Source organism: Zingiber officinale, unplaced genomic scaffold (assembly GCF_018446385.1).
Source record: "Zingiber officinale cultivar Zhangliang unplaced genomic scaffold, Zo_v1.1 ctg110, whole genome shotgun sequence".
Taxonomy (NCBI): domain Eukaryota; kingdom Viridiplantae; phylum Streptophyta; class Magnoliopsida; order Zingiberales; family Zingiberaceae; genus Zingiber; species Zingiber officinale.
The window spans coordinates 83,494-111,043 of NW_024589812.1; the positions used below are offsets into that span (position 1 = coordinate 83,494).

The 27,550-nt window shown below is 37.2% G+C and overlaps 1 protein-coding gene across 1 annotated transcript in view; it reads right to left on the bottom strand.

Annotated features, from left to right (window-relative positions):
• Window positions 1–2,732: 2,732 nt before the first annotated feature.
• The window catches only part of LOC122035792 (S-linalool synthase-like), a 31,902-nt gene continuing 7,084 nt past the window's right edge, over window positions 2,733–27,550 (bottom strand). The window contains exons 3-15 of the mRNA XM_042594897.1: window positions 9,527–9,581; window positions 5,932–6,299; window positions 5,542–5,734; window positions 5,135–5,352; window positions 4,939–5,062; window positions 4,749–4,867; window positions 4,430–4,659; window positions 4,225–4,340; window positions 4,053–4,145; window positions 3,756–3,971; window positions 3,538–3,667; window positions 3,203–3,448; window positions 2,733–3,122 (exon numbers count right to left, since the gene is read on the bottom strand). Of these exons, the coding sequence (XP_042450831.1) occupies window positions 2,820–3,122; window positions 3,203–3,448; window positions 3,538–3,667; window positions 3,756–3,971; window positions 4,053–4,145; window positions 4,225–4,340; window positions 4,430–4,659; window positions 4,749–4,867; window positions 4,939–5,062; window positions 5,135–5,352; window positions 5,542–5,734; window positions 5,932–6,299; window positions 9,527–9,581 (2,411 nt within the window). The 3' untranslated portion in view covers window positions 2,733–2,819. The remainder of the gene's footprint in view (window positions 3,123–3,202; window positions 3,449–3,537; window positions 3,668–3,755; window positions 3,972–4,052; window positions 4,146–4,224; window positions 4,341–4,429; window positions 4,660–4,748; window positions 4,868–4,938; window positions 5,063–5,134; window positions 5,353–5,541; window positions 5,735–5,931; window positions 6,300–9,526; window positions 9,582–27,550) is intronic.

Genomic DNA, 27,550 nt, shown 5'->3' on the forward strand with positions numbered 1-27,550 from the left:
ACGGGATGAGTGCCCCGGGATGAGCTCCGGGGAGGGTCTTTCCAAACATGACTGATATTGTAGTTTATGACTGATACTGTAATATATGTTAGCTTCGGTTATATGACTGCATGTGCTCTAGGAGGGACGCTTCTAGGGTTATGAGACTGATTGACTGGCTCAAATGGTGGTTACCACTATGTGACATATTCACCCTTATTATCTATGTAGACTCTTTTGCGTACCGTGTTTCCCTTCTCTATTTTGTAATTGAGTTCATGTTCTATGCCTATAAGTTATTGCACCTATTACTTCATGGATGTCATATTATTCATATTGGATTGTATTTGCTAGATCCGTAGACTCATAATGCCTACGTTACAGGTAAAAAAGTCGTTACCCAGGTTATGATGGAAGGCATGCAGATGGAGTAGACGAGGAAGCGAAATGGAGGCACGACACACTGTCCGAGTGTTTTTGGAGTGCTGAGTCTTTTATTGTACGAGGAGTTGTATTGGTGTGTCCTCATTTCTTTCGTTAACATTTTGTTTGTAATGATACCGGTTACGTTGGGTATGATGGTTCTTTATTATGGATTTTCTATTCTGGTTATATTACAGTAAAGGTTTAGAGGAATGTTAATAGTTGCTTATGGATATATAAAAAAAACATTGAGGGAAAAATCTAGGGATGTTTCACATGAAGCTCTATATGTCGACTCCTTCTTTGACACAAAGTCTGCGGAGAAGCCTCATATAGGACATTGACAGCTTAGACAAATGAAGAACAGAATGGAAAACTCGATTATAGTAAGTGTTGTATTAAATCTTGAGCACCAGGGCTCCTTTTATAGGTTTACTGGTGGAAGTGATCGTTTAATGATGTGGCGCGATCCGAGCACTTGGACCCAATCTAGGTGGCTCCAACTGGTTGTTTAGCTGGACGTCTCAATCTGCTTCGCAATAGTAAAGGGATAAGCATTTATCAACTCCTAGGTGCCCAAACCATCTCCAGGGGCCCGGACCGCTGCATGGACCCGAAGTTGATCTACTGCAACAAGGTGTCGTTGGGCACCAAAGTGGTCGGGGTACCTGGATCAGTTAGCTACGCACTAATCGTCTGGTACCTTCTCCAGTCACTGGCTTCTTCTCCGGTCGTTTGGGTGATCCTCCGGCCTTCCAGAGTTGAGCTCATTCGAACCCAACTCTGACCTTGTCTCCTCGAGCAGTCTTCTGCTTAGGCTTCTCATCCCTCGGAAGAGTCACGCACGTCCTTCTCGCTCCATCGGTATACTCTTCCGCAGCTTCTCATCCCTCGGATGTACCGAGCCTGTCGACTCGATTCCCGTGCCATCTTTCTCGTTCGTTGTATCTTTCACTCGACTTCTTGTGTTCCTAAGTCACTGCACACTCAGATACAAGACTTCAAATACGCAGAGCCTAACTTGACTTGGTTGATCACATCAAAACCACTACAAGGTACTTACAGTCCAATGTCAATTGTTGTTATGAGCAGACGTTCAGTACCGACGGTAATATATTAGATAAATGATAATTGACTTTGTCTCCTGACTCATTGGAAGCTCAAGCTTTACTCAATGATTAGACCAGAGTTGAAAAAAGAATCCAAGGAATGCAACTTTCTGATGACTAAGTTGAAGATTTTGATACCGAAGGAACGAATGCAATGAGAATGGGAAATGGAAGTGAGTAACAACGTTACTTCCTAATATAAAAGGATAAAAATGTAAAAGAACTACATGAACTTTGATTCTCCTATATCATAAGGGGATATGTAGGTAACTGAAATAAGTACAAGCCTTTGTTATTAATAAATTTTAAATTTTAAATTTTAAATTTTTTAATATAATAATCTTGAATCGTGATGAACAGTGAATTGAACGTGAATCGAACCATGAACTATAATCACTTTAGACAATTAAGATTAAAGATATACTTATTAAGAATTATCGAATTGATGGTTCTACACCGTGGTCAGATCTAGCCATCGGGTGTGCACTCATCACAAGGGAGCTATCATTGTGAACGCCCTTCTGGGAAGCATGGCGACCCATTTATTGTACCGTGCACCTCCAGAATTCCCATGATAGGGTGGTTATTCTTAGGTACTACAGCATGTTTTCTTTCTTAATTAGTTAATCTTAGTCAATGAACTTCTAATTTAACTGGTGCTTAAATCAATATGGTAGAGTATATGCTTAATTACCTGTGTAGGCATCTCCTCCTGCTTATTCATTGCGATCTGTTTCATCCTGATATGTTTATTTGAGCAAACGAGGCGATATGACGCCACTAGGAGAAGCAAAAGCATGATTAATGAAGATGTTCTGCAACTTCGCAAGGAGAAGAGGAGGCTTGAAGTTGAGACAGCTATTTGATATATTACAAAGATATAGTATTAAAATACGCGTGTACGATGACACTTTTTAGTTTTTACTCTGCAAGATCTGCAGCGGGGAACCGACGACTTCGATGACGGCCAAGTACTTGGTCGTCGAGGCTACGGCGTGGTATTTAAAGGAATATTGGAGCCAGGCCACTGTGAAGTGACCATAAAGAGGACTCTGATTCCCACCGACAGCCAGAGCGACAGGACAAGAAGGGCTTTCTTGAACGAAATTTACCTTCTTTCTCAGATTAATCACAAGAATGTGGTCCTACTCAATGGCTGTTGCTTCGCGAAGCAAACTCCTCTGCTAGTCTACCTCTAACAGACTAATATGAATGCTGCATTCTATATTAATTCCCTCTCAGAAACTCAATCTAATATTATACATGTGAATCACAAACCTTCTTAGCAAGCTTAGAAATGAGTTCGTTCTAAGCATCGATCGCCAGCGGTTCATAAAACGCCATTCTGATAGCTTGGAGCAGCGCGGTTGGCGAGTCAAATTTATTGTTGGAATCATAAAGCATCCAGAAAGCTTTGAGAGTGGCCACGTGCAACTCCTTCCACACTCTTGGAACTCCTCCATATTCTTGGTTCAAGAACAGCTCGAGAAACTCCTTCCCCTTCCTCTCAAGAACTGTCTTTATATGCCCAACTGAGTCCTCAATGCTGCTCTCCAAATTCTCTTTCACGTACAGTGGAACCATGTTGAACTTTCCATCCTCTAATTCTCTCTGAAAATTCCGAAAGGAAATATATAAATTCTATTGATCTAATTGCAGATTAACTATTGATTAAATGCCCTATATATTACCATATAGCTTCCTATGTCATTTAGCAGACGAGCACACAGCATTGACAGCTCGGTCATTTTGCAGTAACGAGAACCCAATTTGCCATCAACTGGAACTTTTGGATGAGTGATGTAGCAAGCAGGAAGAGTCATTACTTGAATAGCCACTGAAACCGTCGCGACATCGATGTACTCGTCGGTAGAAGGCACATGTTTGCATCTGCTCCACTTGGATTCCTTTAGCCAAGAGTTAAACGCATCACGCCACTTCAAGTGCAAGAAGAACAGAAAGGTAAGCAACAACCATTAGACGCTCGTGGAAAACTATAAGTCGATGTGTATACACACTATGCTACCATTTCTTGAAGGGCATCTTTCACAGTCTTGTCATGTTCACGGAATGCATTAAATTCTACTTCATTTACAAGTTCATGAAGTGCGTCAAAGATTACTTTGGAGTGGCTACATAAGTTGTCTCCTTCCCACCTGCCATATAGAATCAAATTAACATATAACAATAATCAAATAGGTTTTATTTTAAGATGGCAAATATATACATATCTGTTACATATACCTGTTGACAGCTTCAGTTAGTGTTTCTAATTCACTTTCCGTTCCTTTTTCATCGAAGAAATCATCAGCAATTGTGACTAGGGTTGCATTTTTTGCCACTATTTTCCTTAGTTCACAATGCAGAGGGAGGCATGTTGGAACAGTGGCTAAGAAGTAACAGTAGGTAGTTTTTTCTCGGCCGAACCCCATTTTTGAAAGCCCGGATTCTTCTGACCACCTATCATTAAAATTATATTTTCAGCTACATAGATAAAAAATTATATAAAATATGTAACGATCTACATGAAAATTGAAACACCTCTTCAGCATCTGGAGTTCATTTCTGTAAATTGACTGACGTTTTGTAAAATTGTCCACGGCCAGTTGCATGAGACATTTTGGGTGAGAAAGCCTGCATTTGAGCAAAATATGAATTTGATAACATGCATCTTTCTAATTACCTAAAAATTTTGAGTGGCTGTTAAAACTACCTGCAAATGTTGGTCTTCCCAATACACAACCAGTACCCTTTAGTTCTCTCTATATACAAGCGATGCTCAAGGTGGTCCATTCTAAGTAACCACGGGAGTTCCAGTTCGCGTGCGATCTGACAAAACAGATCAGACATGTATGCAATTAACGATCACCATTAAAAAGTCATGCTAGCTAGCTTCTTTTGTGTGTGTGATGCTGTACCTCTTTTTGGAAATCTGTCATGACCTTGTCGTTTCCTTCAAAATCCTTGCGAGGAAGACATTTTGTCAACACTTCCAAGGAGAACAGTTTAGTATTATGAAGGTCAACTTCCTCAGGGAACATCAACTGTGCTGCTCTGTAGATCCCATACATGGCTCCCAAGAACTCACTGTGGTTTTCCCTTATATGCACAAGAATGCCCTTGTTGTCCATAAACCAACACAGTTTCCCTGAAATCCATAATGTAGTTAGATGAGTATGTCATTAATTATTGGATTTATAATTGACTTATGGTAGCAGCTAATTCTTGTTCAGTTACTTGGTGTTACAGGATATCCATATGTCCTCAGAAGATAAAAGGCTAAGGTATCACTATATATTTGTTCAGATAGAACACAGTTCGTAGTGCTCTGTTCCTGATGCTGCTTTATCCAATTCCTGGAAATTGAGAGAGTCATTAAGAATGGAGATGAGCTTTCGATATATCAAAAAATTAAAGTAATGTGTACCTGTAATTATGGTCCAATAGATCCTTGATCTCCTCTTCAAAAAACTGACCACATCCTAGTCTACTCAAATGGTCAACTAGACAAAGCCTTATGAGATTTTGATCCACAGGAAACACAGGGGGCACTGTTACAATATTAAGTGATTAATCGAAAGTTGATGTTCCATGATGATTCTATAAGAAATTAATAAGCTCACCGATGCCACTACATCTCTGCATCATGTCCTGCAGGTACTTGAGACAATTAGCATCTCCTGTGATCATGAAAGCAGCAGCAGTTGCTGATGGAGATCTAAAGAGCGATCCATCTTCCATCAGTTGAGCAAGAATCAGTTCATGTTTTGGCCTGCTGCTTGGTGGGAGTGCTTCGAGGAACATTGTCAATGGTGGGTAATATTGATCACTACCTGATGATCTGCCATTAAACAAAGACCAGCAGTGATTGAATCTTCGAGTTTGAAATATCCTGCCAGTTCTCTTTTTTTTTTTCTCAAAATAAATAAATAAATTTATATCTGACAATAAATAGATAAATAAATAAAATAGCAATAAACTGCAAACATAGAGTTTGAGCGTTACGATGAGCATGAAGTCGACTGCTTACGCTGTTAATATTGTTCTTCTTCTCTTGAAGACGTCATTCACTAATTGCATGACGTCATGGCCGCGAAGCACACGTAAGCCTTTGGATTGCGTCAGCTCCAGCAATCCTGGAAAAACAATTGTGAACCAACGAGGAATGCCACCGTGGCACTGCACGAGTATCTTTTCTATATTTGCACGGAGATACTGCAAACCTGTTAAGATTTAGTTAGTGTGTGTATATATAAAAAGAAATCTTTCAAAATTAAGATTTAGTTAGTATGTGTATATATAAAATCTTTGCACTGCACGAGTATCTTTGCATGTTTACCATTTCAAAGTTATAACCGTTTCAAATACTATTAATTAATTAATTAGTCATATATATATATATATATATATATATGCCCACCTCTCTCGATGCTTGCACGGCCAGTGTTCCACTGATGGAGTGCAAGAACAGAGACGATAGTGGCGGCGACGGAATCGAGTGCACGCTCGCCATCTCCCCAGAAGCCTTCTTTCCTTTGGTTCGCGAGGATCCACTCGACGCATTGCGGAAACAGGGGACGTGCGGCGCCGCCACCGGAGCCGATCATGGCGACCCAGGCAGTATCGTAAGCAGAGGGCGGCAGCAGCGAGCAGCAGTAGCTATCGTCGTCGGAGAAGAGCAGTGCTACCTCCTCCTTCATCCTCTCCGTGTAATATGACTCCGTATCCATCGATTCAAGTGTGTATATGAGATTAAAATGGCAGGCCAGCCTGAGGAAGAAGACCGGACTGAGATACAGAATTCATCCAGCCAGGTATTTATAGATGAAAATTTAGAATGTTTTGCATGTAGCTACCTGGATCAATTTCCTCGAACTGCCCAAGTTTATAATTGAATGATTGCAGTTGAAAGGGATGGATTGGGATGGAGAAGATGTTGGAAGTTGAAAACTTAAACTTGAATACATTCATGTACATAAAAACAAGAGATGCAAAAATTTTGCGTGTACATTAAATAACCACGATGTTAGAATTGTTTTACAAGTATAAAAATTTAAATCGTATAAATTTTAAAATATAAAGAATTTATATATAAGAAATATAAGAATAAAAAGATCTAGTTTTATCGAGAACATGACATAAGAAAAATAAATATATAAACAAATATGACAATGAACCAAATTGAAGAGGCATCCTTGTCTTTAGCGTCGTCTATAAATAATCTCTGTGGAAGAAGATGCAACGGAAAGAAAAAGAAGGTCTTCCAAGAGACTTAGGGGTGACGACATCGAAAAACTTTAGGTCAATGGGGAATCAAAAACTCCGTCAAGATTAAACCCTAAACCTTTAGGGACCAACACTATATATAGTGGGCATCTATTATCAGCTCATAGATGATAATAGATGCAGGACTATAAGTTCTACACATACAAGGTCTACATCCAATAATCGACACCCAATAAACCTAAGTTATATACATTTAATGAGTTTGATTTGTACTCATATGCACAACTTATAATTAAGTCCACCAATTAGAGATAATAACCAATAATTTTTTACTTGGGCTATTTGTGAGTTGTATATGAAATATAAGTAAAAATTTAGTTGATATCATACTTTATGGGTATAGAATACCTCTGTAAACATTCTAGTCCATTAACTTCATTAGTATAGGACTAAAGATGTCATAGCTATTGTATATGATCGTAATAAATCCTAACAGTAATCACAATACCAATGTCATTAATGACATAGATCAAGATGTAGATGTGTAGAGTGAAAATTACATGAAATGTGATCAGTATATGTCAATTTTCAACCGGTCCTAAGATGACCTCAAAAGAGGTCAAATCATATTTGTGAAATACTTTATGCTAAACTACAATAGCAAATCATGATCAACTTTATGTTCCAAAAGAAATCTATATCATATTTACAAACATCAAATGCTAAACAGTAGTAGTAAATGATGATATCACAGTCAAAGTATCAAACAAACATATAAATTCCCATTAATGTTTTGAACTTTAAGTATGTACAATAATCAAAACAAAATGTTTATTTTTATTATCAAATATAGAACAATAAAATAAATACAGACTTCCATTAGATGAATTCTTCTTCCACAAGAAGGACTCTCATATCCACAACATGCGTATGAAACACTTTAGACACTAAGCCTTTGGTGAGTGGATCGGTCAAGATAGAATCTGTGTTGATGTGCTCTACCATAATCTGACTAGTCTGAACTCTTTATTTAATCGCTGGAAACTAGATGTCGATGTTCTTGGACTTCAACGAATTGCGGTTGTTCTTGGCATAAAGTTCTACGACTTTATTATCACAGTAGATCCTTAGTGGCATGCCAATGCCATCAATGATATGTAATGATGTGATGAAGTTCCGTAGCCAAATCCCATGATTGGATGCTTCGTAGCATACTACTAACTATGCTTCCATAGTAGAAGTGGTTACTAGCGTATGCTTGACGCTCTTCCAAAATATAGTCCCTCCAGTAAGCATAAAAATGTAGCCCGAAGTAGATCTCCTACTTTCCAAGCATCTAGCAAAATCGGAGTCTGAATATCCAATCACCTTCAGATGATCTGATCTCTGATATGTGAGCATATGTCTTTTAGTTCTTTGCAAATACTGCATCACTCTCTTTACCGCTTTCCAGTGTGATGGTCCTAAGTTACTTACATATCTGTCTAACATCCCCACTATAAATACTATATTTGGTCAAGTACATACTTGTGCATACATGGGACTTTCCACTGCTGAGGCATATGAGAATTGTCCCATCTCCTTTATTTCAAGTTCAAGTCGTGGACGCTGCAGCAGGCTAAACTTGTCACCTCTTAACACAGGTGTGTCACTAGGTGTATAGTTCTGCATACCATATCTTATAAGTACCTTTTCAATATAGGTCTGCTATGAAAGCCCAAGAATACCTCTTAAACGATCACAATAAACCTGTATGCCTAAAATAAAAGATACTTCACCAAAATCTTTCACTTCAAAATTACCAGATAGAAATGACTTGATTTGATACAATAAATCCTTATTATTGCTCGCAAGCAATATATCATCCACGTACAAGACAAGTATAACAAACTTACTCTCACTAAACTTGATATATATGCACTGATCAACGGGGTTCTCTTTAAATCCAAATGAAGTAACCACTTGATCAAATTTCTGGTACCACTGACGGGATACTTGCTTTAAAACATAAATGGACTTCTTTAATCTAAATACTAGGTGCTTTGAGTCCTTAGACTCAAAGTTCTCTGGTTGCACCATATATATAGGCTCCTCTATGTCTCCATTGAAGAATACAGTCTTTACGTCCATTTGATGTAGATCTAAATTATAATGAGCTATAAGTGCCATGACTACTCTAAGGGAGTCTTTCATTAACACAGGTGAGAAAGTCTCCTTGTAATCAATGTCTTTTTTCTAAGTGAATCCCTTGGTAACAAAATGAGTCTTATACTTTTCGACATTGCCCTTGAATCCCGCTTAGTTTTAAATATCTATTTACAACCAACGAGCTTTTTTCCTTCAGACAATTCGATAAGTTATCAAACGTCATTATCTGTCATAAACTTCAACTCTTCTTGCATGGCGTTAATCTGACCTTTCAGGGTTAGAGCATTGTTTGAATTTTGGAAAGATGTAGGATCACCTTCCAACCCTATGTCAAAGTCATGCTCTTAGAAATAAACATAATCATGAGAATTCGTAGTTCTCCGTTCCCTTGTGGATCGCCTTAAAGACACTTGTGTTTGAGGTGGTTGAGCTACTTGCTCATCAATATGAGGCAATACTTCAATTTCAGTGGTAGGCTCCTCCAATTGGATTGGAGATGTTATGGAAATATCTTGATTCACTACGCTCACTGGATGTGTAATGCCCATAATGTGCGGTATAGTAATCACGCCGCTACTGATCGCACTAGTAGTGACCACAGGAGGATTGTCAATGCATTCCTTAAAAGATATTTCCCTTACCTTATCACTCCCACTGCCCTCAATGAACTTGACATTTCTCGTTTCAAAGAAGTATCTGTTAGAGGGATTATAAGATGTAGCAAGGTAATTCGCAAAAGATCCTGGACGTTGTTCACCTGATCCATCATATCGACCGTAATATTCACCTCCACAGTCGTATCGGACGACTTTAATTTTCTTACCTAGTTGAAGTTCAACTTTGGCTTTAAAAATTTTAAACATGTCTAAAGATTGTGATTTCTCATGAATAAGGTACAGATAGTCAAATTTGGAATAGTCGTCTATGAACCTAATAAAATATGCGTCCATTCCAAGATGCCTTAGGAAATGGTCCACAAATGTTTGTATGTATTAGCTCCAAAACGTCACTACAATGACTAGCCCCTTTGTTTTTTTTTTAGTAGTCTTGGCCTTAACACACTCTATGCATATATCAAAGTCTGACATGTCAAGGGAATCAAGAATTCCATGTGGCATTAACCTTTCTAAGCGTTGTTTAGATATATGTCCTAAATGCCTATGTCACAACATGGAAGAAGTTTCATTGGTCAATTTATATTTCGTACCTATACTATGCATTATTACGTTGTTAACCGTAGGAGTAAAAGTGTTTAATTTATAAAACTTATCAACCAAGGAATCACTGCCAACCAACACTGAATTAAAGAAAATACTGAAAATTACATTTCTAAATGAACAATAATAACCTGATTTATCCATACGAGAAATTGAAATTAAATTCCATTGAAAAGATGGTACAATAAATATATTTTATAAATCTAGAAAAATATTGGTTCCTAAACAAAGCCTAAAAACACCAATCTACTCGACTTTAGTCTTCTTTTCATTTCCTGTATAGATGTATCTTTCACCATTAAGTGGAAGTCGACTCGTGAGACAACCCTGTATAGTGACACTTATGTGAGTAGTAACACTGGTATTTATCCACTAAGTGACAATGGATACAATAAATAGATTGACTTCCGAACTAACAAAGTTGAGAAAACTCTCAGAATCTATAGTTTGTTTTTCTTTTCGTTTGTTATTGATCCTCTTACATTTCTTGCTTGTACTTTCAGAACCAGATGCTAAGTAAGAACTCTCAGATGTCTCAATCTTTAGTCTCTCTTCCTCTTGCACGCATTGAGCTATGAGTATATTCAATATCCACTTTTCCTTTTGAGTATTATATGAGATCTTAAAAGGAGTGAACCGTGTTGGTAAAGACATCAAGACAAAATACATTAACATACCCTCAGACATATTGAGTTTTAGTACTATCAAACTTGTCGTTATATTGGACATCTCCATAATGTACTACCTTATATTTCCTTTAGTATTGTATCGCATGGTTACCAACTTCGTAAGAAGTGTGGTAGTCTTGACCTTTTCATTCGAGATGAATCGGTCTGCTAATTGGTCCAGAAAACTCCTAGCATCTCCTCCCTCTATTATTGAGCTCTTTATTGGTGTCGGTATGGAAAGCTTAATGATAGTTAGACACATGCGATTTGATTTCTCCCACAGTTGAAATTCAACCCTCTGCTCTATAGTGCTAGCACTGGTCAGAGGTGCGTGACGATCATTCCTTAATGTATAGTCTAAGTCCATGCAACCTAAGACTACGATCACGTATTCTTTCCATTCTGTAAAATTCGAACTAGTTAATGTTGAGATGTTATTAATGTTGGCAGTTACAAATTGTATTGAAATTCAAAGAGTGAAATTTATTTAAGCTCACAATTTAACTAAAGCCAAGAACATATAAGTAATATAAAATTAAGTAAAATAAAATTTTAAATGCATATAAATGGGCTCTTTATGAAATACTAAATACAACATAATGTGCATTCCTTTGGGCCAACACATTATTTGTTAGTGATACTCTCTAATATAACTCAAACTTTAATTGACCACACAATATGTCTTCCTTTGAGCCGACCCATTGTGCGTATAATATGACACTTTATATGAGTTATATTTTAGTCCATAGCTTACAACAACCTTAATCAGCCACATAATATGTCTTCCTTTGGGCCGACATACTTTATGCATGATCTGAACAAAATAATATTTTGTTCTATAGTTGTAAGCTACCTTATGCATATATCTGGCATAAAAGTAATTTTCCTTTAGGCCGATTACTTTTAGCATAGATATACGTCTATTAACACAAAATGTACTAAATCTACCTGAGGTACCTTCCTTTGGACCGACACATTAATTCAACTTAGTAGCACGTTGTGTGGATAAATTCAAGAAAATTTTAGGAACTTAATTCGAACAGAAATTTACTTAATCAGCCTTAACAAATCTAAATTAGACTTATTAATCGATTGATATCATATGACAGTCAATTTGATTTTATCCAATCGATTATCACAATCGATTTAAAAGTCTATTATATACGACTACATGACCCTATATAGAATCCTCCTTCAAGTTTAATAATTAAATAGTATTGTTTAATATTATTTAATTCTTTAATTATTTATGCATTAAAATTTTTTAATTATTATTATTTTTCTCTTCTGTTTCTATTTCGACGAAATAGTTTGTTTATTTAATTTTTTTCTTTCTACTCAAACAATAAGCTACTATTTAAAGAAATTTTAATGGAAAAAACATCTTTTTTTTTATGAAATAGTAAATTACTGTTTTAATTTTTTTTAATTATATGAAACACGAACATATTGTTTGTTGATTAATGGCATGAAACATTAACCTAACTGTTTCTTTAATGGATCTATAAGGAATTTAATCGATTAAATCATAAGTCCCAATTGATTAATAAACATAAACTTAACTTATTTAAAATTGACCTAGTCATAAATTTAAGATAGTTAATCGATTAAATTTCAATTATTTTTGTTCAAAATTTTAGACTTAGTAGTTGATTGCTCGACCAAAATAATCAATTGAACTTTCACAATTGTACCTAATAAAATTAGATTAAATTGTGACGGTTTTCATCGTTCTTTGTATTCTTCGCAGAAACACAAAAAAAAATTGAAAAATCAATCTATCCTAGTTTTTTTCTTATATAATTTTCGACAATCAAAAAATTTATATTAACTAGTAAAAACTTGATAAATCAACAAAAAATTTAGACTTTATTGTCAATGAAAACGATGAAACAAAAACTTGGTACTGATACCAATTAATAGTTCTTGTAAAAACATAAACCGCATGGATTCTAAGATATAAAAAATTCACATATAGGAAATACAAAAACAAGAAGATCTAGTTTGATCAAGAACATAGCACAAGAAAAATAAATATATAAATAAATATGACAAGGAACCTGATTTAAAAGTCATCCTTGTCTTTAGCGTCGTCCAGAAATAATCTCTGTGGAAGAATATGCAGCGGAAAGAAAAGGAAGCTTCCAAGAGGCTTAGGGGTGACGGCGCCGAAAAGTTTTAGGTCAATGAGGAACCAAAAGCTCTATCAAAATTAAACCCTAAACTCTTGGGGACCAACACTATATATAGTGGACATCTATTATCAGCCCATAGATGATAATATATACGGAATTATATATTCTGCACATACAAGGTCTACATCTAATAACCGAAACTCAATAAGTCTAAGTTAGATCACTTTATGGTTCGATTTGTACTTATATGCAAAACTTATAATTAAACTCATCAATTAGACATAATAACCAACATCATCGTCGATCGCGGGAAAAGGATCATAATTAATTTTTGTGCTGACCAAATTTAATAATCTTCCAAGGTAGCACATGGAGAGGACACATTGAAAACAAGGATTTGAAATGATCCTGTTCGAATGCGAGAAGTTGGAAAGTTGGGGATATGATGATCATTGACGAGATGAATACCTCACTCCTACAAAATAAAAATCAAACAAGGAAAAGAGTCTCTGACGTTGACCCTATATCATGACGATTAACCTGTGCCAAATAAACTCCTCTTGATCTTCACATCATCAAACGTACTTAAACATCATAATTCTAACATAATTCTTTTGTTATTTCTTGTCGAATTGAACTACCCTTTGGATTTTAATTCAGACTTAAAAATAAGATTGGATGCAGGGCGTAATCGGGATTCAAAATTACTTTGGAATGACGCCGACACCCTTGGCTGGCTACTGGAGATGGCCAATGAATTTATGATTGATAACGACGTAAATATGACTCCTCGTACGCTAGTTGTTTACCACCACTGGATCCGAGAGGCATGAAACATGCATAGCATACGTAAAATTAATAATTATGATATATATTTTTTTCCAAACTTAATGTGAAACTCATTTCTTTAATTTTTGTCATATCAATCGATTGTTCTTTGATTCGACATCACCTCGGATTTCGGAACGTTGACTTGTCGTCAACTAGTTATCGCACAATGAATTTATTGAATATAAAATCTCAAAGAAATTGCGAAAGTTCCATCTCTCTCCATGTCAGTTAAATATAGTATAATTATTATTTTTTTTAAACTAAATATATAACTTCTGCTAAAATTTATTTATTTATATATCTTATTTTTATTTTCAAGACAGTATATTTAGTGTGCACCTTAAAAAAAATCAATTTATTTTTGTAAATATTATAATCCAATCCTTAAATTTTAAATATAAAATCTTATTAATATAATTAGAAATTTAAAAAACCCATCAAAAACATAAAAGAAAAAAAAAAGTTAAGCTGCGTCGGCTTAAATTTATTTTTATTTTCAAATCATAACCAATAAAAAAGCAAGCAACAATATAAGGAAAGCAACGTATCAACTATCAATAAGAGTCGATGCGAGGTTAAGTTCCCCTCGATCGTGACTGAAGCAACTGTCGGAATATTTTATATTTAAATAATTTCTAAAGTAGTTTAAAGGTCAAACTTTTAAAATTTAAAAATCCAAGAGCAACTTTTAAACTATTACGTGAATCAAATACTTGAAACTATCTAAACTATTAATATTTTGAGTAAAATTTTAATATAAATTGATTATATGGGAGCGTCTCTTGTGTGCGTTTTTGTGGATTATATTTTTCTCATTTTTCTTGCCACTGTATTGCATAATTCCTTAAAATACACATTAATCTTAATATTTTAATAAGATGTGGACTTTGAATAGTTTACAACCATATATTATATATAAAGAGAAGAAAACGGTTTTTCGATTTTTTTTTTCATATTAATACTTAATAGAAAGTCGATGTCGAATATATATATATTGAAGAAAACGTTTTATTCAATGTTCTCCATGTGCGGCATGAAATAGTAGATGTTGTAATTAATGCTTCATAGAAAGTCGATGTCGAATATATATATTTTGAAGAAAACGTTTTATTCATTGTTCTCCATGTGCCGCATGAAATAGTAGATGTTGTTTTCTTTCTCCTTGCTGTTTCCTGTGGCTAGCACAAAGAAGAAGATACATGAAATTAAACAAGATATATAATTAATTTGTAGAAAACTGCTTTGAATTTGATATTTTGTAGGAGCGGAAATAAACAAATTAATTTGTTTTTAAAATTGTTGTTCCATGTATCACTCAAAGAGGAAGTCGAAGATATTAAAAGTAACCAAGTAATTTAAAATATATATGTGATTTTAATATTTTAGATAAACTTTTTAGTACAAATAATTAATTTTCGTTTGGAAAATATATCCAGCCTAAAGGCTTTCCAAAGAAATTTATTGTGGTAGATTTATTTATATATCAGCCATAATAAATTCCTCTCTATTTTTATTTGAAAATGACATTAATATATATTTTATTGTTTCTCTCCTTAATTTTTTAGTTTTTTTTTACCATTTTGAAATCAGAATGGTAGCATTCTATTATTTTTTTAGTCAAAGAAATCAATTAAGTGTCCGAGGATAGTGGTGGTGATAGGGATAAGATTTGCAGACTATAGGGAAGGGCAAAAATACAAGATATCTTTATTTATTTATTATTAAAATAATATCTTATTTTATCTTCATTTATTTTTATTTTTAAATTTTTTTTTATATTTTCGTACCTATGACAGCGTATATATGATTATACCTATTACAACTAGGTATATAATTATAATAGTTATCATCCTATAATTGCTAAATAATTATAATATTTACTTACGATTATGGACAAGCATTGCATTCTACGAGCTAAGCCCCTTATATCTGATGGGATAATATAATTGCTTGAGCTCGGCCCAACCCCTTATATCTGGTGGGATAATATAATTGCATGAGCTCAGCCCCATAACCAGGTGGGGGTAATGTAGGGAAGAAGAGATATGAGGAAAGAAGAATTGATTTATAGAAAATAGTTTTTTTTTTTTGATGGGGGTGTGTAATATAACACAGGTAACATATTCTCATTCATAAAAAAATTAATTTAAATCTCTCAAAAATATCATAATAGGCTTCCCTTATAAAAAATTAATTTAATATCATATTTGATCTTAGTTAAAAAGTTGAGAAAAATATATTTTCTAATATTGTCAGCCCAAGGTATTTATAGAAGTTTCTTTACTCGTAGTGTTATCAATTCTAAGATGTAGGACTATGGAGAATTCTAGATTTCTAATTGATTACTGAAAAAAAAATTCTTAATGATACGCCATAGCTAAGTCTCAAATTCTAAATCCATTAATGAGAAAATTTTCTAATAATACGCCTAGATCCCTAATTGATACGTTTGTAGAAATTACTAATAAACTTTGAAATTATTTTTAATGTTCAAAGAAAAAAGAATATTAAGATAATTTTTTTTAGGCTTCACAAAAATTAATAACTAGAGGAGATAGATTCTTAATAAAATAATAAAATTACAATGGTAACTGATTCTTTTATTGATTCAACATAATATTCATCTCTATTGATTAGAAATAAATTGTAATTATATAGTAATTATTATGTTGTAGTTATTATAATATAATATTAATTAAAAAGAAAGTATTTATACATGATACATAATTATTATAATATAGATTATGATATGAAATGTAATTAGTATGATATAATATTATTAGCATTCAACATCAGAATTAAAGTATTTAAGTTATAATAGTTGATAAAAGGTAATCAGCCAAGGTTACATGGTTAAAAATATCAAAAGTTTTATTACGATGGTAGTCAAAGTTAGAAAAGTCATGTTATCAACTCTTGACTCCCAATTCTAGGCTACCGATTATCGACTCTCGGCTCTAGGCTATCAACTCCTAACTCCCGATTCTGAGCTACTGACTCTCGACTTCATGCTATCGACGCTCGGCTGCAGACTACTAACTCCTGATTCTCAGATCCAGGCTACCAACTTTCAGCTCTCGGCTCTAAACTATCGACTCCCTACTTCTGGCTCTAAGCTCGCGCAGACTAAACTGAAACGGCTCCAGCTATCAAAAATTAAAACAACGAACTATTATTATGTGAGGACATGGATAATGCAGTCGTTATCTCAAGGAAGACGAAAAACACAACTATTTACCTCGACTTAAATGAGTTGTAATGGTCGTTTATTTTGAGAAACATAGTTATTGGGGATACAATCAAAGTCCTATATTGAAAAGATATGGAAAAGATCATGAGTTTAAAAGGATGTAAGATATCTCCATTGGTATGAGGCCTTTTGGGTAGAATCCAAAAATAAAGTCACGAGGGTTGAGGCCCAAAGTGGACAATATCATGTCATTATAAAGATATGTGAATTCCTTTGGTCCCAACACATGGTATTAGAGCCATAGTCCATACTAGATGTAATGTGGGGTGACCTTGAACTGAGTTGCAGGGAGACTCGGAGTAGGTCGTGGTGACTGGATGCTCGTGGGGAGGCCCAGAGTAGGTTAAGGTGACCAGATACTTGTGGGGAGCCTTGGAGCAGGTCAAGATGATCGGATACTTACGAAGAGGCCCGAAGCAGGTCAAGGTGACCGGATACTTGCAGGAAGTTCTGGAGCATGCCAAGAGTGACTAGACGCGGATGTTTATGGGGAGGTCTAGAGCAGGTCAGAGTGACCGGACGTGGATGCTTGCAGGGAGGCCCGGAGCATGTCAAGATGAGTGGATGCTTGCGGGGAGACCTGAAATAGGTTAAGAGTGACCCAATACTTGCGGGGATGACCACACCATAAGAGTAATGGTGGTCATTCATTTGAGGGGAGGATTGTTGGAGATATAGTCAAAGTCCTATATTGAAAGATATGGAAAAGAGCATGAATTTAAAATGATATAAAATGTCTTCATAGTATGAGGTCTTTAGGGTAGAGCCAAAAAATAAAGGCATGAGAGCTTAGGCCCAAAATTGACAATATCATGTCATTATGGAGATATGTATATTCCTTTAGATTCTAACAATTGCTACAGTCGCAAGTAACGAGGGAGCACAGGGAGAATGAGGCAGAGAGTCCTAATCCTATAAAAGGTAGTCAACCCTCATGAGCAAAGGTACGCGTACATAACACACCAAACCCTACCATGATAGCTTCTCCCTCTCCAAATTCTTACTTATTGGAGTGGTTGCGCAGGAGAACTCCTTGATCGTCATTCTAACCCCATCCTCTGGGCGTGTTCTTCATCTTAGGCGCTTTGGAAAGGCTTCACGAGATTATGTTGATTGGTGATCCCCCAGATAGTCAACATTAGTGAGACCTCACCGACGAGTTAACTGATGTGCGTAGATTATATACACTTTTATGCATGTCTTAACGCACATCTACTTGTATTTCATTAGCATAATCTATGTTTATTGCACCCTATTTCATTGTAATGTCATACTTCCATTATATTTTGTTCGAAGATCTGGTCTTTGCTTGTTTTTATTGACAAGATGCTATTTGGAGTGAAAATGGAGTAAAAACGCACACGGGAGCTTGGGTTGTGTAGGCCACATGACTGTGTGGCCATTAACATGTTCAGGTCATGCCAAATGGCACGACCGTGCCTGGAATCCATATTTGAAGAGGGCCATGGCCGTGTGAGACACACGACCGTGTGAATCCACGACCGTATGTCAACATCTTGTGGCCAAGCAACACACGGCCGTGCCAAATGGCACGATTGTGCTAACGATCCATAGGAGAGAAAGGTCATAACCGTGTGAATCCACATGACCGTGTGATCTCGGTAGAGAAGAAAAATGTCACAGCCGTGTGAGCCACACGACCGTGTGACTCAACCCGAGAAGAAGCCGTGTGAGGCCGTGTGGATTCCACACGGTCGTGTGACGAAGAACACAGGCTGTGCCATGTTAAATAGAACGGTCGTGCCATGCTAAATGGCATGGTCGTGCCTCCCAACCGCGGGTTCAACTGGACCTCCGCCCAGACTGCAGACCAAACTTTGAATCGCCATAACTTTCAGCTCGGTTGGAGCCAGGGCTCGATCTACGTATCAGATTGAAGATAATTTCAAGAGATACAACTTTGGTTCAAGGTAAATTACGAGAAAACCTGGTTTAATGGGTGAAAACTCGGTTTACCGGACCCTTGTAATCCTGATTTTCCTGGGCAGCTTGGAGGAGGTATAAAAGGGTCAAGAACCCTATTCTTGGATCATCTTTGGTTCGGGACTTCGTCCCTCTCATCGGGAAAAGGTTCTCCCCTTCGGGGGAAATCCTAGAGCTTTATCCACCTCCGTCTCTTGACGTTCTGTCCATCTCCAGAGCAAGGAGGCATCCCCAAGACATTGGAAACCTCGGCAAGCATCTCTTCCTCCCCTTCTTTTCACATAAAGAGTTGTAAGTATGCTTTACTTTATGTTTTGGGATTGTTCTTCCCTCACAATGGAGTAGATCTCCTTTTCTATGGATGTAGGGAGTAGTTTTAGATAGGGTTTGATGTAAGACTCATATTCGTGCCTTTACTCGTTGGATGATTTCTCTTGCTTCATTTCTATTTGATATGCATGAGACTTGTTTCCTTGTCATGTTAATTGATTGTGTAGGAATTGTTAATTTCGTAAAGAGAGGATCTTAGATCGTATACTTGAGGGGCCCTAGTGACAGGGGTAACCCGTTCACGGACGTCTAGGATATTCCCTTGAAAGGAAAGACAACTTCTCCACAGGAAAGTAAGAGACCAAACCAAACCCCTATCTCTATCCCTAATGATACCTATTAGATTTATATTCTTGTGATCTACCAAGGCACCCTAGTGATAGGGGTTAACTGTAACAGGATTTCACAGGGGTCTTCTCTGATTAGTACTTAATGATAGTAGCTTTAACTTCCGGCGAAGGTATGTTGATTGACAATGAGTAAAAGATATAACATGATGCATCAAGTTCCACCACAACGAAACCGAAATCCTAGAATCCATTTTCCAAAGCTTAAATCCCTCCAAGATGGATTCTCTCATCCTTCTCTTTCTCTCCTCAATCACTCTCGTTAGTTTACAAGCGCTAAAGCCAACTTTCAACCGTTTAGATAACTTACTTTGCGACATCTCTAGTGCTTAATCAACAGTCTCTATGGTTCGACAATCTTATATATTATTGACGACAAATTTGTGCACTTGTGAAATCGTAATATTAACCATTGGCATTCTCAAGCAGGATTATATTAGTGTCGTCTGTGGAAAATTTGAGTTAAGAATTAAACTGAGACATTATAAGATGGATAACACCAGAAGATCTAACGCTAAGGATAGTGAAAAATCAAACATCATCACTATGACGATGAAAGACTTCAATAAACTAATGGTGCTACGATACAAGTTATGTTACGAGGACAACCCCAATAGTCAGCACTATCTGGACTCAACCCCTTAAATGAGCTACCGTCCCAATCGGTTGATGTCTCACCAACATTACAACAAAAGTCGACTCGGCTTATGGAAATGCCTAGAGAGGTGTTCCCTACCTAGGCTAGTATTTTCGCTATAAGAAAAGAATCATTGTGGTTTTTAAGGGAAACTCTCCATCGAAGTCCGCCTAAGGAAAAGGTATGTGTATCAGGCAAAGTACAGAACTCCAAGGGTCCTCTCTTCTTGGAGAATATCTTTGAAATGAATTACCAAGACATTTTCGATCACTACAAATTAGAGAGGATAATGGAACGAATGATCCAAATGACCACATCTGTAAATTTGAAAATGCCTCTCTACTATATCAATATATAAATAGGGTCAAATGTCGGGTTTTCTTGATGCCTCTTTCGAGCTCAGTGTAAACATGGTTTAATTATCTTCTGACATCTTCCATCCGGTCTTTTGAAAACTTCAAAGGGGTATTTATGTCGTGTTTTGCCACTAGTCGGAGATATCAAAAGACTCCGCGTGATTTGTTCACCCTCAAACAAAAGCCCAAAGAACCTCTAAAAGAGTATTTGCAGAGGTTTAATCAAATAGTCATGGATGCACCTTTGGTTAATCTTGAGGTGAAAGTCAGTGCATTCTCATAGGGATTAATTGACGAGGATTTCTTTAGATCCCTGGTGAAAAAACCCCCCAACCGACTTCGATGGGTTACAAGATCGGGTTCTAAAATACATTCAAGTGGAAGAAACCTAGTTGGCAAAAAGGAAAGAAGTGTTGACCCTTACATCTGTGTCCATTCAATTGGATTGAAAGGTGCCCTTTCCCCTTTGTGAAATCAGGATTTTACAAATCATAAAGGGGAGAAAGCAGTGCAAATAGTGGAAAGTACCCTGACCCCTATTAGGGGGCCAACTCGGGAGTTTATGACAGTACCCTATTGTGACTTTCATTAGTTAAATACTCACTTCACTCAAGAATGCCAGTAGTATGCGCATGATCTATGACTCATAGCTAATCAGATAAAAGCTAGCCGTAATCAATTGACAAGGAGATCTTCTATGCCTTACCATCGTCAGCAAAACATTGGACGTCGTAGAGACTGGATGTGGTCTGCACTGGCGATCTTGTTCTCCTAAGCAGCCTCATGTCAACGCTCGACAATAGTAGGAATTAGGTCGAGAGAAAAGTGATGACAAGAAGGGCAAAGGTAAAATTGATCATTTAGGAATGATTAATATGATTTATAGAGGTCCAACAGATGGTGATTTCACTCAGGCTTGAATGGCCCACGGTTGCCGATTGGAAAACTACGGGATTAGCGTGGGTCGAGGTGCGACTCGGGACCTCCTAATCATCTTTGAGCCTAGTGGTTCTATTAACATTTGTAGGATTGTAGGTACATGAGAGGGAGGGTGAATTGTATGTATTTAAAACATTTCTTTTTTCAAACTTTAAAAAATAAGTGCAATAGAATAAACAAACCAAGTAAGAAAGAATCGAAATGGAAAACTAAAAACAAAGGCAAGATCAGTTTTACTTGGTTCAGAGTATTCGATGACTCCTTCTTCAAAACTTAAGTCATTTGAATCTATCGATAAGTGATCCACTAAAATTTTCAACCGGTAAACTCCTGTTGGTGTAGGAAGCATCCGACGATTGAACTTATGTTTTGATTATGTCGAAGGGTTCAAGTTAAGTTGTTTTGTGATCTAACGTATTTGAATGAGATTGTAGGAAAGTCCTAAGGATTCTTAGGTAAAAGTCCTAGCCGCAGTTAGGCAGGTGGAAACCCTAGGGGGTAGTAACCTTAGGTGAAGAAAAGTCCTAGCTACGGTTAGGTAAGGAAAAAACCTTAGGGCGGTAACCTTAGGTCCTAGGGGGAGGTAACCCTAGGTAGTGAAAAACCGTAAGGAGCGGTAACCTTTGGTCCTAGGGGGTGGTAACCCTAGGTGGTGAAAAACCCTAAGGGGCGGCAACCTTAGGTCCTAGGGGGAGGTAACCTTAGGTGGTGGAAAAACCCTAGGGGGTGGTAACCCTAGGTCCTAGGGGGTGGTAAGCCTAGGTAGAAAGTCTAGTCGGTCTGGAGGATGGGACTAGCAGTAGGTATGCTCTCCTGAGTGGAGTAGGTGAGGACACGTTCCCAGCAGAGGGAACAGTAGGCGTCGGTTCGACCTAGGGTTTCTGGTCAGAAATTCGAAGTCAGAACCGGATAATCCATTGATCGTCAAACATCTATATTTATGGTATTATAATGTGCTAACTTTGTTTTTTATGATATATTATTGTTTTATGAACTAACGTATCTTGCAGGGACAAAATAACAAGGTTTGTCTCAGATGAACAGTACCCGAGGTGTCCTCCATGGAGCTTGGAGGCGCCTCGGGTGCAAGGTAAAAGCTGCGCAGGAAGCCAGGTTGGAGGCGCCCTCATGGAGACTTGAGGCGCCTTGGAGGTATTAAAGGTGCCCTCAAGTGGATAGGCGAAGACTTCTTCGGAGCTGATTCACACTGTGGATTCAGAGGTGATGGAGGCGCCCTCAAGGGGCTTGGAGGCGTCTTCAACAGCCCTTATATGAAGATCTCGACCAGCAACTCCTACAATCACTTGAAAAGTCATCTTTCTTCAGTGCGCTGCTAACAAGATGTTCTGGCTAAGCTACGACAAGTTCCTGACGACCTGGAGCTACGACTTTATGATTTCTTGTTGTCAGTATAAGTTTCCAATGCACTTAATTGTAATCATTTCTTATAATCCTATTTACGCGATTATAGTTGTTGCCCAAAGTAAATGCTCAACGAGCGTGAGCCTTGGAGTAGGAGGCGCCCTTGGCTCCGAACCAAGTAAATACTTGGGTCTTTTGATAGATCAGATGCGAGCGATTGAGGGGGGGGTGAATATCGTGCTCTTTTTTTAAAACTTTTCTTTTTTGTTTGAAATCAAAGTCGTGCACAGTGGAAAGTAAAGAGAGAGAGAGAGACAAATTCATTTACTTCGTTCGGAGCCTAGCTCGACTCCTACTTGAAGGCCCGTGGTCCTTGACCACATCGATGGGCAAAACACTATAACCCTTCTTTTCGAAACCTTCAGAAAGAAGCAGATCGTACAGATACAAAAGGTATAAGATAGTAACAACCCTACTATCTTATTTAAAATTAAGTGCAATACAAAAATTATACTGACATTAGTATGCGTAGAATGTAGCTTGGTTGGTACTTCCGGACGGAGTGGTTTGCTGAGCTGATGTAGACGTGTAGCACGATCTGTACGCAAAGAAGAGCTTTTTAAGATGATCAGAAGTGTTGTATCAGCCACAGACTTCGAGCCTTCTTTTATAAGTGTAATAGACGTTCGGTCGATCGATCCCACTGTTCGGTCGACTGAACCCGCTCCCTTCCTTCCTGGCTGGAGTCTGACGCTGGCTCGATCTTTTGTATTTACTGATCATAAAAGGTTCGATCGACCGATCCCATTTTTTGGTCGACCGAACAGGCTCCTTCCCTGTTCATTGAGATTTGCCGAGATTCGCATTTACTGTGCATTAATGTTGATTGGTTCGGTCGATCGATCCCTCTGTTCGGTCGACCGATCAGCTCTATTTCCTTTTGCTTCTGATCGATGTTGATGAGCTGGCCTGTGCTGAGTCAACTTGGTTCAGTCGACCGATCCCTACGTTCGGTCGACCAATCCGGTCGAACCTGCAATACAGAATTAAACAAAGTATCCCTACAACACAAAGGTTAGTACAGTAATATATATTATGCATGAGTAATATTAGACAGTAATACTGTCTCGATCTCAACTTGAAAACCTTCCCGGTTGCTTCAGTTGGATCAACGACTTTAGGTTATTCCTTTCAGGAACCTGACCTCACTGTCGCTCATCCAGTTATTTACCTCAACTTACCTGCCAAACATGGTCCTCCAGACATGTTTGGACTTTGCCTGCTCAATGTCTGATCACCTGATCCACTAAGACCTTTCCTGCAATACTATACTAGCCAACAGTAATAATAGTAATACAGAATATAATGGTAAACCTAATCTTAGATTCATCCGATCAACCTTGCTTGGAGTTCACTCTTCCAAGACTTCTCGTTACCTAAGGTTACCACCCCCTAGGATTTTCTCCACCTGGCTTCACTCACCAAGACTCAGTATTCGGCTACCCAGGGATCAGGTCCTCTAAACTTATCCACTTGGTTTCTACGATATACCGAGATTTCCCTTGCCTCAGTATTCGGCTACCCAGGGATCAGGTCCTCCAGACCTATCCACCTGGCTTCCACGATATACCAAGATTTCCCTTGCCTAGCCTCCAACTAGGACTTTCCTTGCCTAGTTGATGTGCGTAGATTGTATACACTTATTAGCATGTTTTGACGCACATTCACATATTTTGAGCATGCTTGATCTATGCATTTTCGTACTTTCAACTTGCCTTTTTAGCATATTTACTCTCTTTGTTCGGAGATCTGCTTTTGTGAATTTTTTGTACGCAGGAGTCGAATCTGGTGAAAGATGCATGTTTGAGGCCAAATCTGCAAGCAAAGCGATGGAGGAAGCTATGACACTTGAACCCTACACGACCCTGCCATAGGGGGTTGCCCAGGCCGTGTAAGGATGGGAGGCCATGTAGCTACACCAGAGAAGGAAGATGGCATGGTCGTGTGAACCTCACACGACCGTGCCAAGTTTTGAAGCCCAAGGAAGTCTGGGCCGTGTACACCACACGACCATGTCAGATTTCCAGAGACAGGAGAAGCCTCGGTCGTGTGCACTACACGGTCATGTGAGGTTTCTAGACAGCAGGAGAGTTTTGACCATGTGTACCACACGACCGTGTCAGGTTTCCAGAGGTGAAGGCAGTGCAGGCCTTGTGGATCTACACGGCCGTGCAAAGGGGGCGTTGATAAAGGCAAGACATGGCCGTGTACCTCACACGACCGTGTGAGGTTAGCAGAGAAGAGAGTGGAACAGGCCGTGTGAACCTCACACGGCTGTGCCACGGGGCCGTGTGGCGCCCAAACCCCTCTTCTATATAAGGCCTCCTTCAAGATTTGAAAGGGGATCTTCTCCCTCTTGGGAGAAAGCGATATTTGGGTTTTTCCTTCCAATCTTGGTTGGATTTCTAGGCGATCTAAAGGAGGATCTTCAACGGATTCGACTCTGGGAGCGTGGATTGGATCGGAAGACCAAGCTTCATCTTAGATAAGTTTTCTTTCTCTCCTCTTCTTAGATTAGGGATCAAAGAAATGCTTGTAATCTTTGTAATTTCAGATTTCTCTCTTCGATTCATAGAGTAGATCTCTTTGTTTTAGGATGGAGGGAGTATTTGTATGATGAATGGATGTAAACTCTTGTGGATTTGCCATTTCCTTGTTTCTATGATATTGTCTTGTTTGTATCAATTCAATCTTGAATGAATTGTTGTGATATGGACCTAATTATCATTTTAGATTGATTATTTGAATGTCCTATGGATCTTGTAGAGATTATCTCCCACTCGATTTTCCGAGGGAAGCACGCGAAAGGTGCAAGCTCGTGTAAGGACGTTTGAGGAATAAGATTTAGGGAAAAATAGGATGATTCAAGAGGGTAGGATAGATTTAGGGATTAATCTTTATATCCTATGGGTTGAGAAGTATGATCTTTGTGTTGATTATCCGAGGGATCTTCGTGACAGGAACATGCCCATGTAAGGACAACATAAGTTCATATCTAATTGATCACATTTAGGTATAGATTTCAGTCCTAGGCCGGTTGTCTATTGCAAGAGAGAACCGGTAACCTTCTATAAATGTTGGACAATTGAGAAATAGGATTTGGTAGATCATTTACATTGAGGAGTCTTACAAAGAAACCAAAACTCCTAGAACATTCCTTTATCATAGCCCATAATCTTGTTTGTTGATCTTTCATTTCTATATTTACTTTTCATTAGTTACATTTAGCTTTTGGAAACCAATTGATTAGTTGTTTAGCTAACTCGTGTTGAAACATTTCTAGTACTTATTCCAGTCCCTGTGGATACGATAATCTTTTATATTACTTGCGACATTTCGGTACACTTGCGGAGGTCAACAAGTTTTTAGCCGGGTTTCCGGGGATTCATCCACCGACGGATTGACAGGGCTCGTCCACCTTACGGACACGCCGAGGAGTAGGAGCCCTAATCTCCGAACCTCGTTACATCCTTGTGTTAAGGTTTGGTTTTCTTCTCTTTCGTTTCTTTGTTGTATTTTCCGCTGCGCTAACCCTAGTTTGTAGAAAGAAACGCGAAAGATTAGGGTCGGCTATTCACACCCCCCCTCTCTAGCCGTACGAAGGATCCTAACAGTAACCAAGTAAAACCTCCGAGCCTCTATCTGTTTGATTTCTTATTTTATTTTATTTAAGTTAATTGTTCGAGAAGCGTTTGCTTTGGTTTTAGTTTGTGCAAGGCTATTCAACCCCCCTTCTAGCCGGCCAATAGGTCCCAACAGACTTTGCCGAATAGAGAATTTTAGTTTTATGTTTGATATGTGCTTCAGCCTCAGTGCTATATTATGACTAATATTGGATTGCGTGCTCAAAGAGAAGCCTAGCTATTGAATCTTATCCTGATTCATAAAAAATCAGTGTTTTACCTTCTCAAGTCTCTCGGCATATAGGAATATCTGTTATAGTGATGCAATGGCATGTTTTGTATTTATTGTAGAATATCCATCCCCTCCCCTTATGACTAGAGTGATCCTTTCATTTCTCTTCCATTTCTCTCCCCCCTCTTCCTTTGAGGACCTTTTTACCTGATTTCTTTTCTTCTGCGTCTTATGCATAAGCTCACTTCATTTCCGAAGAGATCCTTAGACGAAAAAAATGGAAAATATAAAAAATAAAATAAAATAACGTAATTTTTTTAAAAAAATATAATAAAAAATAAAAATGGCAAAAAACTTTAAAAAAATAAAAAAATAGAAAAAAACATTAAAAAATAAAAAAAAACATAAAAAATAGAAAAAACATTAAAAAAAATTTAAAAATACAAAAAAACATAGAAAATAGAAAAAACGTAAAAAATTTAAAAATGTTAAAAAACATTAAAAAATTTGAAAAATGTAAAAAACCCTAATTTTTTTTTTAAAAATAAAAATAATAAAATAATAAAATAAACTTAAAAAAATTAAAATTAAAATTAAAAAACATAAAATAACAAAATAAAAAATAAAAATATATATAAAAATAAAAAAAGTGAAAATATAGTAAAATATAATAGATTTTAAATAATAATAATAATAATATTATTATTATTATTATTCTTATTCTTATTCTTATT